Here is an 18,876-nt window from a genome sequence, read left to right as displayed (position 1 = left end):
TTTTAGAATGCTGATCAACTAGATTTCCATAATGGTTTAGTGACTTTGTACATTTCAGTGGGGTACATTTAGTGGTTCCACCAATGTTCCTCGAGTATGTTACAGGATGTTGCACCATACAGCCAGAAAAATATATATATAAATTTTGATGACTTTTGAATATGGTTGGGTTTCAATGTGTATGTCAACCAAGGAGCTTTCGGACATTTTGACAAAATTCATAGCACTTTTGAGTGATGTATTTCTTACATGCATTTGTTTGTGTCGCTTTAGACAATAGTTGTGTTCTTAATGTCCATTTGTTTTCTGACATTCCATGAAGATATGTTGCACACGAATTTTTATTTGGGTCTTTATAAGGCCGCACCTAGTGCAGCGGGTGTTTGCTGCAATTTCTGTGTAGCGGATCAGTAGTTTCCGGTGAAGTCAAGTGATAGATAATGGCATGACAGAAGTTTCAGACATGGCAATTAAACTGTGGAAGTGAAGTAAAATGACATTCGTAACGGCACATTTTTCTTTTTTCGGTTCAATTTGTTGGGAATCATAAAGGCCAAACAATTACGCCTTATCTAGAGATCAAATAATTACATCTCATCTAGGAGTCAAATACTTACACTCCGGGGAAGAAGAAACAATCCCCACCTTAACCTAAGACCGTTCTATGCCAAAGAGACCCAAAAACATAATCTTTAGTGCGGAATACAATACCTGATTCCATGTCGTTTGTCATGGAATATCAAATCCTAGGTTGGAGAAGCAACCGTCTCCGTGAGCGCGAGACAAGACTCTTGCAAGTTTTTCCTTTCACGCCCTTTTGGTTGGATCTTAGATTAGGTCTTTCAAAGCAACAAGATCGCCCTTGAGAAATCATTTTCAAATTTATAATGGATTTCTCCTCTCAATTCTTTGATGGTGGAAGAGAAAGAGAAAGCTCTCAAAATTCTGTATATAATAATCTCTTTTAGAATTCTGAGATGAGTTAGTTCATTTTGTGCCTTGGGGACCCATCTATATATGATAATACACTTCTGGCGACACGAGTGCGGGTGGTCCACCCGCACTGGATTCAGTGCGTCCGCACTGGGTCAAAACGTGTCTAAGTAACCGCCTTAAAATTCAGCCCAAAAATAGTCTGTATCCTAAGTGCGTCCGCACTCAGGTTCAGTGCGGGTGAGCCACCCGCACTGGGCTTAAAACAGAACTTCTAAAATTGACCAAGTCCTCAGTGCGGGTGGTTTACCCGCACTGCGCTTGGACTTTTTCTTGCGTTATTCTGAAGTTCCCAAAAATTGGCTAAGTACTGAGTGCGTCCGCACTCAGATCCAGTGCGGGTGAACCACCCGCACTGGGCCACCAAAAAAGGCTCCCAGAATTTGGCTAACTCCTGAGTGCGTCCGCACTCAGATCCAGTGCGGGTGGACCACCCGCACTGGGCTCAAAAAAGACAGTTTTCTTAATTACAAATCTCAGAATCAGTCCATCAATGATTTAATCTTTGCCCAAATTATTCTACACACTTATGGACCACATCCTATTGAATACATTGATTGTCTAATATCTTAATTCCATATTAGATCACTTTAATTGTGACAATCATATATGACAATAAACAATTCATAATTATATCACATATATGCTCAACGTTGGATTAAGATCCAACACAATTAGGTCTTTTACTCTTAGGATTTTCTCTAGTTTTGTGGACATGAAATGTTATTGTACTGCTATTTTTTCCATCTTTTTGTTGAATTTCTATTCTCCTTGTAAATTCTTTTTTTTAGTTTTTTAAAAATTTAGTAGGCAAAGCTTCAAAAAAAGTTATTCAAAGATGATAAAATTACATGATACCAGTAGCGGAGGAGCTGTATCAGGCATCAAATTGACCCATTGAAATTTGCCAACCTATGTTCGTGTATTTATGAAAAAAAAAAAAAAACCACCGCAGTTTGTTTTGGTGTTTGGCAGCATTGAAATAATTTTTAGTTTTCTTCCAAGGTCTAATTCATAAACTTGTTTATGCTTAGAAGTGCTTTGCCATTTTAGACCTACAAATGATTCACTGTCAAAAGTTCTGAGTTGTTTATTTTGATCAGGCACGATTTGCTCTCGGGTAGGGTACGGGTACCTTGGGTAAACTCGGGACGGGTAACGGGTAGGCGGGTACTCGGGTACTCGGGTAGAATGGGTACGGGTAGGCGGATTTTTTTTTCAAAAACTCTACCCTACCTGTTTCATACCCGTTATGGGTTTTAGCAAACCTCTGCCGCACGAATCTCAAATTGGACCCCTGTATTCTAAATAGGAACCGGGTGATTTTAAGAATCTATATCCTCTAAGGTAACAGAATCCGGCCAGAGGTGGAACGCTCAAGACACTTTAATAGTCATGCGGATTCTGATTGGACGGTCGAGATTTAAATAGAAATATTTGTTACTTAGGTGATACGAATTCGTGACTTCAGCATGCATTTCTTTAATTAGCATTTTGTTTAAAAAAAAAAAAAAAAAACAAAGTTGGAGAACATTAGACAAAATTTCAATGTTAGCTGTTACACAAGCAATATTTGCGTAGACTTAGAACAATAAACATACAATGACTGCGCACTGTTAAAAATATTTTCTTTCTACATTCTACGCAATTATTTATGATGTTTGGTGTTGCTTTTGGTTTATGCGGACTCTACTTAACGACTAACTCTCAACTATCCATTGCTTTATGTGGATCCTAGTTTAACCTGCTTTTGTATTGTAACTTCCATAATGATTAATTAATGAAACTTCTAATAAACAACTATTTTTGTTGGGCCTAAAATAATAATGAATGAACATTCTAGTATATAAATTTTTTTGTTGGGACGATCAAGATAATAAAAACTGGCACATGAAGAAAAAAAATTCAAAAAATGCTCAGACAATGCCTACATATTATCCCAAGATGTACGCAGACATTACTAATAAACCTACCATACTGGAGGACTCAACAGAACAGATTCAAGAGAAGCACATGAGTCTAGTCAAACTAATTAGCTTAGTCAAAGTTAGTTAGCAAATGTTGTTAGGCTATTCTGTTAGACTCAAGAGAAGCATTAGTCTAATCAAACTAATTAGCTGGTCAAAGTTAGTTAGCAAATGTTGTTAGGCTATACTGTTAGTAGAGGTTCTTGTTGGAATTAATTTCAATTAATTACAATATATGTGGGCTTATATGTAATATAAATATATATTGAATAATAGATTGTCAAAATTAGACCCGTTATGAAGTGATCAAATTAAGTATTATTTATCGGGTTCAATATGTGTCATGAGAAGTGGGGCCTTTGATGTGTAGAATGTGTATTAATAACTTTATGATTTAGTGATGGTTTAAATTATATGAAGTTTGGTAATAATACAATTATGCTATTGGTCCCTGGAGAACACAATCAAATATGGCAATGTTCCGTAAATAAGGAAATACCCAATAAGGCAAGTTCTGAATTCAGACCCGCTAAGGATTCAATAAGAAAATAGGCTACAGATCAAATAAAGAAACAAGATTAATTAATTAATTAATTAACTGATTAATTAATTAATTGATAGGTGCGCCTATTCAATTGGATAAATGATTGGGTCTGTATCATCCTCCGAAGATACGGCTATATATCCTCTTTGATTATTAATTGAAATGATATATATGAACCTGCAGTGTCCTTTTAATTAAGGGTCATGCCTCTCTGTCTCTCTCTAGTCTCTCTCTACAGAAGAACAAAAATTAAAGATTGATCTAGAGTAATTGAGAAGGGAATTTTCGGTAAAGAACTTGTGATTCGGGTATCCCTCCTTGTGAAGAAGAGAACGTTGTCGCTACTGTCTCTTTCGCTCTCTCCATCGGACTTGAGAGGGATTACTTGAAAATCTAAGGGCTTCCGGTGATCAACGGTGATTGTGCATCCCTGGAAGATCATGGCTATGGATCGATCAAGGTAACTTTAAATTTCATATTATAGTTCACTAGAGAATCATGACAATTTAGAATTTACATATGCAATACGGTTCTGCATAAAATTAAATCCAATAGTTCTTAGATTAAGTTATTAAGAGAAGTTAGACACTGTAATACGTCCCTATATAAAGGGTACAGCTTGTACATGAAATTCAATCAAGAAATGAAATAAACATTCTTGCATTCTTCATCTCTGTACTTACAAATTCATCAATTACTCACGCTGCTTTTGAACGATGCGTAAACAGTGCCTACATAGTACAGACCAACTAACATTTAAAAATTTACAACAAATATGTAACTTTGTAATTTTTTTTTAAATGCTAAATAAAAAGAATAATTATTTTAGTACCAGCGCTACAGTATTTGTGCTACAGTACTCGCACTTAGAGAAATAGTGTATTATGGTCCCTACTAATTATAGTCTCAACTAATTATTATTCTAAAATCCCAGCAACATCATTTCTCTATGGTCCCCACTAATTATATAGTTTCCCTTTTATAATTCCCGCACTCGTTCTCGCGTCAACTTTTTTCTAACAAAAATAGTTTACTTCATATGAATAAATACTTCAATGCATATATATAAATACTTCCAGTGTCATATATAAAAAATACTTAGATATGTATACATTCGCAGTTATAAATACTTAGAAGATAAAGATATTAACACTTAAAAAAATATTAATACTTTGATACGTGACTTGTTATGATTATTCCTTTTCGAGTTCTCCAATCATCCCTTCGTCAGCCTTCCTCTAGCAAAAATAGTTGACCTCATGCTATAAATACTTCAGTGTATAAGTATAAATATTTTCAATACTTTGATATTAATACTTTCAGTGTCATATGTAAAAAAATACTTGCAATTATAGGTAAAAATACTTGCAATTATAGGTATAAATGCTTGTACGATGAGGTATAAATACTTGCGCGACGACGAGTCTGAAAGTACATCATCACGGATCTCATTTGAAAGAAAAAATTGCATAGGTATTAATAATATGGAAAAAAAAATTAAATTGTGGAGATTTTGCAGTCCCTGCAGGAAAGTATCTTTCTGCATTTAATTTTCGGTGGTCCCCCCGCGGGTACAGTGTTGCGGGTACTATTATCTTTGCGCTACAGTACCTGCACAATAAATAATTGTTCACCTCTTAGCTATAAATACTTTCGTACATAGGTATAAATACTTTCATGCATAGATGTTAATACTTTAGGAAAAAAAATTGAATTATGGAATTTTTGCGACCCCCACAAAAAACTATTTTTTCACATTTAATTTTCGGTGGTCCCTCCTGCGGGCACAATGCAGGCACTGTTATCAGCTTCGAAATAAAAAATGAGGAGGGTTCAAATGCCTCCATCATGTCTCCATTTTTAAAAACTTTTATAGCTCAAAGTTTAAAACTTAAACATCAAAATAAAACCATTATATGTGATCTATGTTATTTTCTTTATGAACCCATAAAAAATTATCACATTTTGATTTTTCTTTTATATGAATTAATAAGTTGAAAAATCAACGTCTAGAAATTATCCATATTAGTATACATTTTTATAAGCCCAAAATGACAACCAAAACAAAGTTGAAATACAATAATTTTTTACACGTGCATAGATAAAATAATGTAGTTTATATCCAACGGTTTTATTTTGAATTTTAAGATTTAAATTTTGAATTATTAAAGTTTTTAAAAATAAAGACATAATGGAGACACAAAAATGGAGGCAATTGAACCCTCCTCATAAAAAATAGGAAAAATTTCTGGTATACCCATACAAAATTTCAAAGTAGCCAATTTTCTCATGAAAACACCATAATATCCAATATACCCATAAAAACTTACAATCCTTTCTTCTATCCCATTTTATTTATTTAATATATTATTTAATTGTTTTAAAATAGAAATTGACAAATTTAGCCTCCTCCCTCCTCTATCCTTCTCCTTTACTCTTCACTCTTCACTGTAGCAACCTTACGTCACCATATGTTTTAAATCTTCCAAATCCCTGTTCAATAGCAGGAATCACATTGATTCAGAATACGCAAAATTCCAAGAATATGCATAGCCAAGGTGACTAAATATATTTTACGAAGAGAATAATACCAGCTTTGTGAGGCAGAGTAATCCAATTTTTTGTTTGAGGTGCCACATTTAAACAAAGCAATGCAAAATAGTGAAAAGGTATACCTTTCATCTATCGTGCTCAATTTAAATATGGAAACTTTCCTTGGTTCTACTACAGTTTAAACTCATTTTACTCAAAAACAGTTTAAACTCATTATGCTTATTACACATAGTATATACAAATCTTAAATTATATGACAAATAAAAGTAGTAATTCAGAGATAAAACAATTTATCATACTTACAGGGAATTAATAATTCTATCACCATCCTCTGTAAATCCTCCATCTGGTCTGAGGTAGTTCAGCCACCTTAAACGACAGGTCTTGCCGCACCAATTCAGAATTGAGATAAAAATACATATTTTATATGAAAAAATAAGGTTAAAGTAACTGGGATTGATCAAGATGTTACAATAATAACAAAAAAAAATTATAATATACAACATAGTCTCTTTTATAATCTCTATTTAAGTACAATGAGAAAACTAGAAAAGGCACTAGAGTTGAGTTTAAAATCGAGAAAACAGGGCGTAATACAAAGTGTAAATAGTTGATTTGTATATGTCTTAAAGACTAATTAGTTTAAAATAGCCAAGTACAGTGATTTGACGACCATTTGTGAGCAAATAGTTGATTTGTCTAGGTCCGGAAGAACTGAAGGGGAAAAAAAGGAAGATATGAGACAAAAGAGGTTTGGATAAAGATAGTCGTTTCTCACAGGAAGCTCTGGAAACTGGGACCAACCAACCTTATTTTAATCATTTAGCGTATAACCTTCGTAATTTAAGGTTGCTGCAGTTAAGAATGGAGGAGAAGGACAAGGAGAGAGAGAAGGAATGAGGATATATTTGTCAATTTTAAATTTTAAATAACTAAATAATAGATTGAATAAATAAAAGGGGATAGAAGAAAGGATTACAAGTTTTCATGGGAATATTGAATATTATGGTGATTATATGGAGAAATTGGCTATTTTAAAAGTTTGAATGGATACATCAGGAATTTTTCCTAAAAAATATGGGTTAATTTTTAGCCCGTCAGAGTATTGCACACGCTCCGTTACTGTATTTGACAGAAGACAGGAACTCTCCAAAATCAATAATTCGGATCCGATAAAGTAGCTCAAATTGTGAGCTTAGATCCGTACCGTCGATCTTCTGTGGCACGAATATTAAAAGGATCTGTGCATTCCACTTCAGGACCGGATTCTGATCGGACTGTCCGCCTCTAAACTCAAAATTTGAGTTACTTTAGGGAATTGGACTCCAAAATGGATAGTTTGATTGAATACGGTAGATTTTGGTAGAATTCGTATTCTCTGAGATATCTCAAACTTTGCATGATTTTTGGAAAATCCCAACCGTTTAAAGACGCTCTGCACGAATCTCAAGCACACAAAATACGGACCCCCTACATCAACCCCGAATAGGCACCGGACACGTCGGTCACGCAAAAGTTGAGATATCTTAGAGGATACGCACTCAGATTGGTACGGATGCTATTCGACAGGGTCTTTTCAGTTCATTACACAGTATACACTAAATTGGAAAAATGCAAAAGGTTGGAGAGCTCATCTCGCGGTCGCGCCACCATCTTCACCGCTCAATCCGACCGATCGCTTCCTTGTCTCGCGTCGGAGATTCTAACTTTCCCGGTGGGACCACCACAACACCTCGCACTCTACCAGGAGGGCCCGTGTGTCAGCCTCCCTCTCTCTTCCGTGCTTCATTTCGTAGACACCTCATCCTTCAAACCGCTTCTGAGCCAGTTAAATTAAATCGCCTCTCTGAATCAGATACAGGTTGTACCTAATTCCTATTTCCTTTTCTACAATTCAGGCCGTACCAGAATTTTGAGAAATTTTATTTAAATTAGGAATTGTGGAGGTGAAGTTTGATCGGCCTGAGGCGAAAAATGCAATTGGAAAAGAAATGCTGAAAGGGATTCAAAGAGCAATTGAGGCTGTCAATGGTGATTCATCCACTAATGTTGTGATGCTATCAAGCTCTGTCCCAAGGGTTTTCTGTGCTGGTGCTGATCTAAAGGTGATTGCCTCTTTGTGAAGTATTCAGATATATTTTTAAAATGTAATAAGTTGCTTATTTTTCTCTACTGGCAGGAAAGAAGGCTAATGGGGCCCTCCGAAGTACAATCCTTCGTTAATTCTTTAAGGTCAACTTTTTCCTCCTTTGAGGTATGTTTAATTGTACCAGACTTTACCAGAAGGTACCAGAGAGTCTATCTGACACTTAAGAAAAATATATAGTTTTAAACTAGCAAGTTTAAAAGATGAGCTGTACTTGCGAGACTATGTTGTAAACTTTGGCTGTGAGGAAATTTTAGAAAATTGTCTTCATATACATGCATTGCATATATGTTTAAAAATATAATGTTGATCTTTCCATGAATAATGTGTTTGCAGGAATTAATGGATTTTTCTCAGAAACAAGTCCTTGTGCCAAATATTCTTTGCCAAAGTAATCTTAGTTTTTTAAACAGCTAAGAAAGAATGTTGCAGTAGCTTTGCTAAATTTTGTTTCATAACTAAGCAAGTTTGCACAATTTTTTTTTTGATAGAAGAGTTAACCACTATTATTTTGAGGATGAACTTGAAAAGTTACAATATGAATTAAAAAACATACTTGTGCGATATCTTGTGGGCTATGGTGCTTTAGGAAGCAAAGCCCTTGTTGTACTTCCCGCTCATTTTTTGTGATTTCAAGGTCCAAACAGTCGATCCAAACCGTTAAACATGATCTCAATATTAAAATGTGCTTGGAGACCAAATTTAATTTTTTTTAGGAGTTTTTGTACTATTTTTTTATAGGTACAAAATCACTATTTCTATTTACTTGAAAGCAGTGATTTTCTACCTATCTGAAAAACAGTAAAAAATTTCCAAAAAGTGTAAAATTTGGTCTCCAATATTTTAATATGGAGATCATGTTGAACAGTTCAGATCGACTTTTTGCACCTTGAAATGGATATTTGGGGAGGAAGTAAAACGGGTGTCTTACTTCCCAAAGCACCGTAGCACATCTCTAGTTTTCTTATCAAAATGAAAAGCTCAGAAATTTATTGTTCATTTATTGTATTCTCCCACTTTATCTCATTCGATTTTTTTTTTTTGTTAAGGCCATTGAAGTACCAACAATTGCAATTGTAGAAGGAGCAGCTCTAGGTGGTGGGTTAGAATTGGTTCTTTCATGTGACATCCGTGTATGTGGTAGGCCTTTAATTTTGTTTGAACTAACAATTCTCAGTTTAGACCTTGCAATCATTCAACTTCAAATTGATTTCTCCTTGTTCCTAGGAGAAAGCGCAACATTTAGTTTGCCAGAAACAGGACTTGCTATAATTCCCGGGTAATTTCAAATATATTTATCTAACTATGATTTTTCTTGTCTGTTTATTGCGCACTCCCTCTCCTATTTTATGCATAAATTGTAAGAACTCAGAATTACCATACTGGCTGCTTAAAGATTATTAGTTATTGCAGGATACTGGTTGCTCAACCTGCGATACTGTTATAGCAAATAATGACATTAGAGAAGTAACTAAACTATATTTTCTAATATATTTATAGAGCCGGTGGGACCCAGCGTCTGCCAAGGATGGTTGGAAGGTCCATTGCAAAAGAGCTCATTTTTACCGGCCGTCGAATTGATGCGAATGAAGCATTGTCAATAGGTAAATGAAATTAAGTTATCGGTTTCTTTAACTCTTTTAGATAGCTTGTCCCAAGCTAGGAAAAAGGAGGAGGGTCATGATAGGCATGGCGAGCCAGCGGTCAGAAAACAGCCTTTTATGGAGATGAAACCCACACGTAGACTTTGTGACTCGGATAGGGTTTCATTTCTAGCCTACCCCAACTTGTTTGGGAGTAAAGGCTCTGTTGTTGTTGTTGTTGTTTAACTCTTTTAGATTTTAATCTTGGCAAAACACCCTCAGTATTTGACATGAATCTGTTCTCATAACCAGGTTAGCAATGCTATATTATTTGCATATACAGCTCAGTATGGGATGTTATTTGAGAAAGCATAACCTTTAATTCATTTTCAAAATTTTATATGTTTTTAACTTTTGGACCATCTTTTGACAGGGCTAGTTAATTATTGTGTACCCACAGGAGAAGCGTATCAAAAAGCTCTTCAACTGGCTCGAGAGATAAATCAAAAAGTACGGCTCACTTATGCCAACATTTCCTTGTTACCAGGGGCGGACCCACAAATTTGGTTAGGGGTAGGCAAAAAAAGTTGGACCCGGATGGCGTCCGATGGGCATCGGATCAAATTCGGTCCAATGTATGGTCAGAGCCATTCGATTCGTGTCAAGATTTTTTGCGTACTTGATAAGCATGAATGTTGAAGCGGTCCGCACGAATCTTGAAGTGGATGAGACAGTTACGACTGGGTATTTGACCAAATTCAGTTCGATGCAATTCGGTTTGATGCCCATCAGATTAGGGTTACCAGGATAAGCACGCCCTCCCGCCTCAGACAAGTCAGAAAAAAAAAATTGCCTACCCCTGGGCTACACTGGGTTTGCCCCGCTTGTTACTTGTTTCTCTAAACTCTTAAGCATGTAATTTTGCTGAACTTGTAATATGTAATTGTTAGGGGCCATTAGCTCTGAAAATGGCAAAGAAAGCCATAAGCGAAGGCATGGAGGTCGACTTGTCGTCTGCATTAGTTATCGAAGAACAGTGTTATGAAGAGTTGCTGAACACAGAGGATCGGCTTGAAGGATTGGCTGCTTTTGCTGAGAAAAGGAAACCAAAGTATACTGGTAAATAGGTGTTGTACTTGACACCCCATTTACATAATAAAGTTTCTTCTTCAGAATTTTGATACCAGAATCTCGGACCCAAAGTTGGATGATTTAGATGCAGTGTTGGTGGGGTGATTGCTGGGAACATTCCTTTGTGAAACTCATTTTATTAGTATAAATATTGAAGTCCATGAGAAAAATATTATCTTTTCTGAATTCAGGTTCTCTATGGTGAAAATTGCTCTTTGAAATGACTCTAACCATGTTTAGTTATATGCAATTTGCAACCTTCATTTGGGAGATAAGTGCAGATAGTACTCAAAATTTGTGCGGTGCTCTTACCTACTGTTAAACATGTTTAATTTATCCAAAATATAGGAAGCTCTTTCTTACCTGCGCATAAGCTTGTTATGAGTAGATTTGGTTCAGTAAATTTGTAAAGTTAGGGACATTGGGTCATTCTTTGCATGACCTAAACTCTTGGTTCTAATTGTTTCTCTGGCATTGCAAATAATACATAAATTGGTGGTTGATAATTAAAATATGTGACAAATGTTGAGTCTCATAAAATAAAAAAAATAGAGCAGTAACTTGCTAATAGATTTTTTTTTTTTTTTAAACTGATAAAAACAATATACTGACAATGGGCGGGACCTGCTGGTTAGTCAATTAAGGTAGAGCAGCCAAGACTGGAAGCTCCACCAAATGGCTTGTCTCAACTCTCAAGTATCTTTAGTGGGCCCTGAAATAATGTATAACTTGGAGAAGTGGGCCCATCTACTGTTTTTCCAAGTTGTAAATATATATGGCTCTTATCTGGATTTCTATGAAAGTTGCATGGATCCCACCAATATCAGATCAGGTAATTTATATCGGGAGTGAGGTTATGGTACTATGCATAGGAATTTGCATCCTCTGAGATATCTCATATTTTGCGTGACATGTTGGAAAATCTCAACCGTTACGTTTGAAATAATACTGGCCCCCTACGTCACCTCCAAATAGGCACCGGACACGTTGGTCACGCAAAATATGAGATATCTCAGAGGATACACACTCTGTAAAGTGTATATTGATTTGTACTATGGATTAACATCTTTATGTTTCAAATTTAAATGCTCGATTTGAACCCAGTTAACATGATTTTTATATGAAATTGTATATGCAGACTAAATTTTATATTTTTTATAAAAAAAATTACTATCTTTTTTAGATAGGTATAAATCACTTGATCTACATGCATATTGTAGACCACTCAAACGTAGTGATTTTCTACTTATCTACAAAATAGTAAAATTTAAATTTAATTAGCAAGTACATTTCATATAGAGATCATGTTGAACTTTGAAATTGAAGATATCGATCCAAAGTACAAACCAACATTTTATATCAAAAGGTTCCTATCACATTCAAAAACTCAGGTTTGGCAAATGCATGTACAACCTCACATTTCCTATTCTACTTGAAAAATTTTGGGTCTTGATGAGAAACTCTTCAATTTACAAGAACTCCATCTATTATGTTTGATCCAAATTGCTATTTGGACTCAATGAGTCATTTATTTTACTTATATTTATTATGTTATTTAGACTCTTGATGAAAGAAAAAATTAGTAAATTCAGATTACTCCACATAATATCTTTGTCTCTCCTCTCTTCTTTTTTTGTGCTCAAACCCTAACACCATTTTTCTTTTTCAGAGAAAAATTGCCAATAATGGATATATTTTTTAGTGCTTAGTAGGACCATACTAATATAGGGAAGGCGTGCTAAAGTGAGGTTGTTCATTAATGCCAAGAGGGTCTCTTTCCACTATGTAAAGTAAAGCCTAATTTTGCATATTTAAAGCTTAACTATATATGTGGCATTTGCCTCTTGGCGCCGGTTCCTTTATATTTTATCATGAGCAGCAAAGTTTTCTGTCACCTCTTTTGGTCTGGAACCAGAGTAAATTCCAATCATTTTATCATTTTCTAAGTTTAGCAGAGTTGGGACCGCTTGTGCTCTTCTCTCAATATGATATGATATACTTCTGTGTTTGATTTCTATATACCAAATGGAATTATTTTTATATAGTGTACTTTACAACTACGCTGCTTTAATAGTATATATGTAGCTGTATGTCATGATTACAATCATTACTTATCAGTTATCAATAACAAAATACTTGTCGTTCTCCTGGAAATCCAGATAATTTTTTCTCTTGTTAACATTGGGAAAAGGGAGGTGTGGTTCATAAGAGACTCGTTTAATTTACTTGCTCATTTTCTCAATCAGAATAGTTGATCTTATGCACCAATCACTCATTGGCTCATTAATATTTCTAATGTTGTTCTTCTATAGTATGTTCGGATGTAATAAGAATAGGGGCTATTTGAGAATAGAGCTATTCAAAATAGCAATGCGTGCAGATAACAATCTTGCTATCCATAATAGCTAGAATAATTGTAATTGTCTATTTCTTGTAAATGTTGGAATAGCTACTATTTAAAGTGTGAAAAGAAAAAAAAAATGTTTTGTTCTCGGATTTCCACCAATACAGTTTTGAAATGATAAAGTTGACGTGACTTCTGTTATTTTATCTGCCTATCTGTCCTCTTAATTAACACTTTGTTAACACAATTTTTGTTCGATTACATCTATTCACTATTTCAAATTTATAATCCAAATAATATTTTTTGCTAATCTAAATAGCACTATTTTCACATTAGTATGAAAACCACTATTTTTTTTATCTATTCTCATCTACTAATTTCAAATTTTACTATTCTAACTATTTACTATAGGGAGCACCACAAGAGAAAATAAAATAACAAAAAAGAAAATTAAGTTTAAAGTGCAATGAAATACGTATAACCTCTAATTTCTCTTGTGATATACTAACAAATCTTCTATGAATCATCCTTTTGAGTTAAATTATCTTTTTTACATTGGTAAATATTATTGGTCAGTGGATTATAGAATGAGTGCATGAATGAATATCTCGTACGGTATTACCTAAGGTGACAAAATATTTCTGTTTGGATCTGGACCGTCCAATCAGAATCTGCACGAATATTAAAGTGATCTCGTGCGTTCCACCTCGGACCGGTTTGGCTCGGATTCCTATTGGACGGCCGTGATCCAAACAGAAATATTATGTTACCTCAGAGGAAATGGATTTGTACCTGATGAGGTCAGGTTAATCAATGCTTTAAGATTCGTGCAACTTAAGTTTAAACTAGATGTCATTTTCTACAGTAATAATTACGTACTCTACTCGAAGTCGTGATGAGAGAATACGTTTGCTGTCTCCTTCATGCTCCCACTATGCAATTTAAAAAATCAGAACCTCATTAGTGGATGCTCAGGTTCTGACTAAAATATCTGAAATTTGATTTTGGTGCCTCCAAATAGGAAACCTCATGCTTTATCTTTTCTTTTTTCCATGGTTTAATGTACACATCAGCAATTCAACCACAACTGCTACTTGGAATATAAATATAATTATAATTATATTGAGACCTAAAACATATGTAATTAATATTATTTATAATTATTAGAGAAAGAGACATATTCCTAGTGGTGCAAACGGATCAGATACAGATCGGATAGTGGTAAAATCATATCCGTATCCGTTTTTATTTTTCGGATATGGATACAGATTGGATATTAGACGGATACGGATCGGATATTAACCGAATACGGATATCCGCTTTTTATAGTAGTGAATAACATAATTTTTTTCATAATATATATCTACTATTCGGATACGGATAATTAAAATTCAAAACCGTATCCGTATCCGCACGGATATTCGGAATTCAGATATCCATATTAAATTTTCGGATACAAAGTCGGATACAGTCGGATAATATCCAACCCGTTTGCACCCCTACATATTCCATTAGAAACTCAAGTATCTTTTTAATTTAATCAGCTGGTTTGATGACAAATATAGATGAAGCGGCTCAAGAAATATTGTAGTGGGAGACAAATTGTTAAAAGGAGAATTGTGTAAGAAAAAATGGACACTGATGTTCAAGTCCGCACTTTCACAGTGTAACTTAGTGTATTATTTACTAGTTGAGAAGTGTAAACTGAAACATTTGTAAATAATTTTTTTATCAATATATTGTCAGCCAGCTAATTGTCAGTTCACCTTCAAAAAAAAATTAGAGCCATCCCCAATCAAGAAAAATAATATCCCAAAAACTCAATATTAGCAACTATTAGTAATTTAGTATAGTCTCAGCAATTCCTTTGAGTTATTTATTGTTTCTCAAATTTATGATACACACACACAAGTGTGGTTTTTTTCTTTCAAGTCCCTGGCTTTTTCCCATTCCATAATTTCCATCCATCTCTTTCTATGACAAAGTAAAAAATTTCAGTCAAAAAGTGAACAGTAATAACAAGTATATCCACTTCAGTAAGGCAGTAATTGACAGTTTGCTTTTTCTCAAAATAATTAAATAAAAATTTGACCATCTTTTTTTCTTTATTTCAAACCATCACCATATGTTATTTAAATAGAACATGAAATTTGGTGTAGCATGTCATACACCATATATTATGTTCTGATATATGACACGACATGACATGACACGGTAAGACACATTACTAGTCTCGTGTCAAAGACAACATGCATGCAACGTTTTGTGTCAAGAAATTTGTTAGACAGTTAATATGAAGTTTTGACATATCTTAAGATTGTGCGGCACGATTCTTGTCATATGCACATCACGGTATTTTATTTGTTAGTGTACACTTCTAGCTTTTGCAATTAAAGACGAGCAGTTCAGAAAAAAAAAAAAAAATTGTTCGAATTATTTACAGCTAACTGTATTTTTTTTTTTTTTTTACTTTTGTGCAAGTTTTGTAATTTTTCAATATTTCTTTCAAATAATTCGAAAAAAAGAACAAAGAAAAAAATTATTCAAATCTGGAAGTTCAATATTTTTTTCAATTTTTGTACATCTTTTTCGTATTTATTTAATACGTATTACCTCCAACAAACAGTAGATATATTAAAACAAAATATGGGATAATATATTAATATGTATCAAGTACATACACTCTACACACATGTCGTGATTGTCTCTTTTTCAAACCTAAATATTTCGAATAACTAACAATGTGCCAAATCCTATACTTTTACGTCATATGATTTATAGCAAAACCATATTAAAAAAAATTATACCAAAAAATTATGTTTTGGCCTTTGGGGATTTTGAAAATTGGCAGGGCTTTCAAACCATTTTGCAGCTCTATTTTTGAGGAGCGCAAATTGGCTTGGCGGCCCTCTAAAAACCAAAAAATACACTATAATATTAAATATATTTATGTTTTTAAGGAGTCTCCAAATCAATCTGCGGTCCTCTAAGAATAGAGCAGTAGATTGACTTAGAGGTTATGGTATTTTTTGAAATCTTCATAATTTACTGTGTTTTTTTTAATATGATATAAATAAAAATTTCGACAAATTTAAGGGATGCAATATGACACGTTCATTGATTAAACCCTGATACTCTATTTTGTTCAAAGACTGGAGAGAACTGGACTGTCCAACCTGGAGAGCATTGCCACGTCATCTCCCAACTAATTGATGCATAAACGACCTTCTATCTTGTCATTTCCATTGTTAGATTCTCCAAACAAAATAATGGACTTGGCATAAAAAAAAAATTGAAAAGGCAATACAAACTCAAAAAAAAAAATGAAAAGCCAATAACCTATTTTTGTAAGTTATTATCTGCTTCTGACATATTTCTCCCGAAATAAAACACGTGTGACAATAAATATTGTTTTTAAGGAGTCTGCGTCCGCATTAATGTACCGTTTGAGTTTAGTTCCGGACCAATTCGGCTCATACATGTAATTAAAAAAAAAAAAAATTCAAATTATGTGGTTAAACGTGGATAAAGTTTTTTTTTTTAAATTATATATGCAAATGAAGTCAAGAATATAAAATTTTCATACTGAGAATGAAAATAGACATCAATTTTACAGTTTTCATGACATGACTTTATATAGAAAAACATATACAAATATAAAAATATTTTTAAAATTAATGAGAATCAATTGACCTTCATTCATTGTCATGTCATGAAAACTACAAATATCGAGAAATCATCTTTGTCACTATGTCAATTACTGATTTTTTTTTAAAAAAAAAATCATTGTTAGTTCCTCTTAATTACAACTATACTATACCAGAAGCAAAGTTTCTTAATGTGGTTGTTTTTTTTTTTTTTCCGTTTGGATAAAATAGGGAAATCACATAAAAGCACAGGTAGTGGATTCTCCTATTATTCAATTAATAATCTAAGTGCATGAGCAAATCAACCAATAATCTAATATTGGATTTTTGTTCTCATCAAGCGCATGATCACATGGCCCCTATGAAAAAAAAAAAAAAAAAAAAAATCCGACCAGAGGCAGAGATAGGTGGTATAGACGTGGAGCTCTCTGGTTTCAAGAACTAAATAATTTGAAAATTATGATTCCGAACGGTAATCAATCTTGCAAATTATTAAACGATTTAATAAAGTTGACGATAACGGCAACAAAATCAACATGGTTTTGGTTTTGCTAAGGAGATATTCGGATGCTCTTTCTTTCTAGCACGAGATCAGATTTTATTCTCTCTCTATCAACATTCCTTCAGAAATATACGGGGAGGATCCGAATATGCTGTAATTCGAGACCAGTGAACAATGATTCTGAAATCACTGCAAGTCAAATTTAGTAGTCAAATTATTTCGAGATACATGTAAAAAAAAGACCAGCTGTTTTGAAATTCGTTCTCGAAAAAAAAATCAACGGTTAACTTCGGAATTACAGGAATTTCATAAAACTGTTTAGTCAATTCAAAATTGCAGCAGATTTATTTTCAAAAATTATATCATATAAAATTAATTTTTCTCATCTCTCTTCACAAACTTTTCAAATAAAAATGTTGAATTCATCAGTGCTCCGTATTGGATAAATTATATTTGTTTAAAATCTCACATAAGTTTAACATTTTATGAATTACTTAATTTAATTTTCCAATTTGAAAAGAATGCTTTTGGTTAAACCGTTAAACCCATATGTAAAACAATAAAAAAAATATATATGAAAATCCTTCCAAAAAAAACGAATAAGAAGAGCACTAAATACCAAACATGGCACATGACCTTCACAAGTTTTTTTTTGAAAACTTGGTAGTAGCTACCAAAATTCGTGAGAGAAAATCTAACTCTCGACCTTTGAATATAACAATTCTACGACATTTTCCTACCTTTCCTTTCTCGACCTTCACAAGTTAAAAACAAAATAAACCGCAACCATCTTGGCATTTAAATAACCATCCCTTTTTTTTCAGATCGTTTTCCTGGAATGATAGTATGTTACCTATCTCTCTCTCTACACAAGTGGGTCCCACAGAGAAACCATATATCCAGAGAGTCGTTTGCTAAAGCAAGAAGGAATCATGGAACAGACTAGAGAGAGAAGCAGCAGGGAGAGCGTAGGGACCAGCAACTCATCCCTCCTTTCCCTAATCCCAACGCAATCGGATTTCATCCAACGAGCGTCGCACCAAGTTCGATCCAACATCGGCTTGGAACCGTCCGATCGACATCAAGATCAAGTGCTCACCCGATGGACCGGGCATTGGTCCGACGCCCATTGGACTGCATCCCAACTGCAATTCCAACGTTTAAATTTACAACTGAAAAGCAATGCCTATTCCTATTCCTACTGCTGCTATTCCTGGTCGTAGCTCAGTAGTCAGTAATTCTTGTCAAAAAGGAGGGGGAACCTCTTCTTTTGTTGAATTGGGGGGGATCCCTAGGGAAGGTGGTGTGGTTTTAGAAAAAGCCAACTCTAAAGTCTAAACCTAATCTAAAGATAGTATATGATTAAATATATTCTAACACTAATCATTTAATCACGCCTTAGTCCCGGATCTATTCTCGGAACTCGCATTGACATTATTTTTTACCAGAGATAATAATTTAGAATC

At 34.1% G+C, this 18,876-nt stretch overlaps 1 protein-coding gene across 1 annotated transcript; it reads left to right on the top strand.

Annotated features, from left to right (window-relative positions):
• The first annotated feature begins 7,650 nt into the window (after positions 1 to 7,650).
• Positions 7,651 to 11,099, top strand: LOC144558388 (ATP-dependent caseinolytic (Clp) protease/crotonase family protein). The gene is made up of 8 exons (XM_078307232.1): positions 7,651 to 7,918; positions 7,993 to 8,162; positions 8,237 to 8,311; positions 9,253 to 9,343; positions 9,431 to 9,482; positions 9,704 to 9,807; positions 10,220 to 10,296; positions 10,737 to 11,099. The coding sequence occupies exons 1-8, from the start codon at positions 7,669 to 7,671 to the stop codon at positions 10,911 to 10,913; spliced, it is 996 nt and encodes a 331-aa protein (XP_078163358.1). The 5' UTR covers positions 7,651 to 7,668; the 3' UTR covers positions 10,914 to 11,099.
• The last annotated feature ends 7,777 nt before the right edge of the window (positions 11,100 to 18,876 follow it).

The sequence above is a fragment of the Carex rostrata genome, chromosome 8, assembly GCF_964058835.1.
Source record: "Carex rostrata chromosome 8, lpCarRost1.2, whole genome shotgun sequence".
In the NCBI taxonomy this organism is placed as follows: Eukaryota; Viridiplantae; Streptophyta; class Magnoliopsida; order Poales; family Cyperaceae; genus Carex; species Carex rostrata.
The sequence above is the reverse complement of the archived record's forward strand: the minus strand, read 5'-3'. Positions and strand labels throughout refer to the sequence as shown.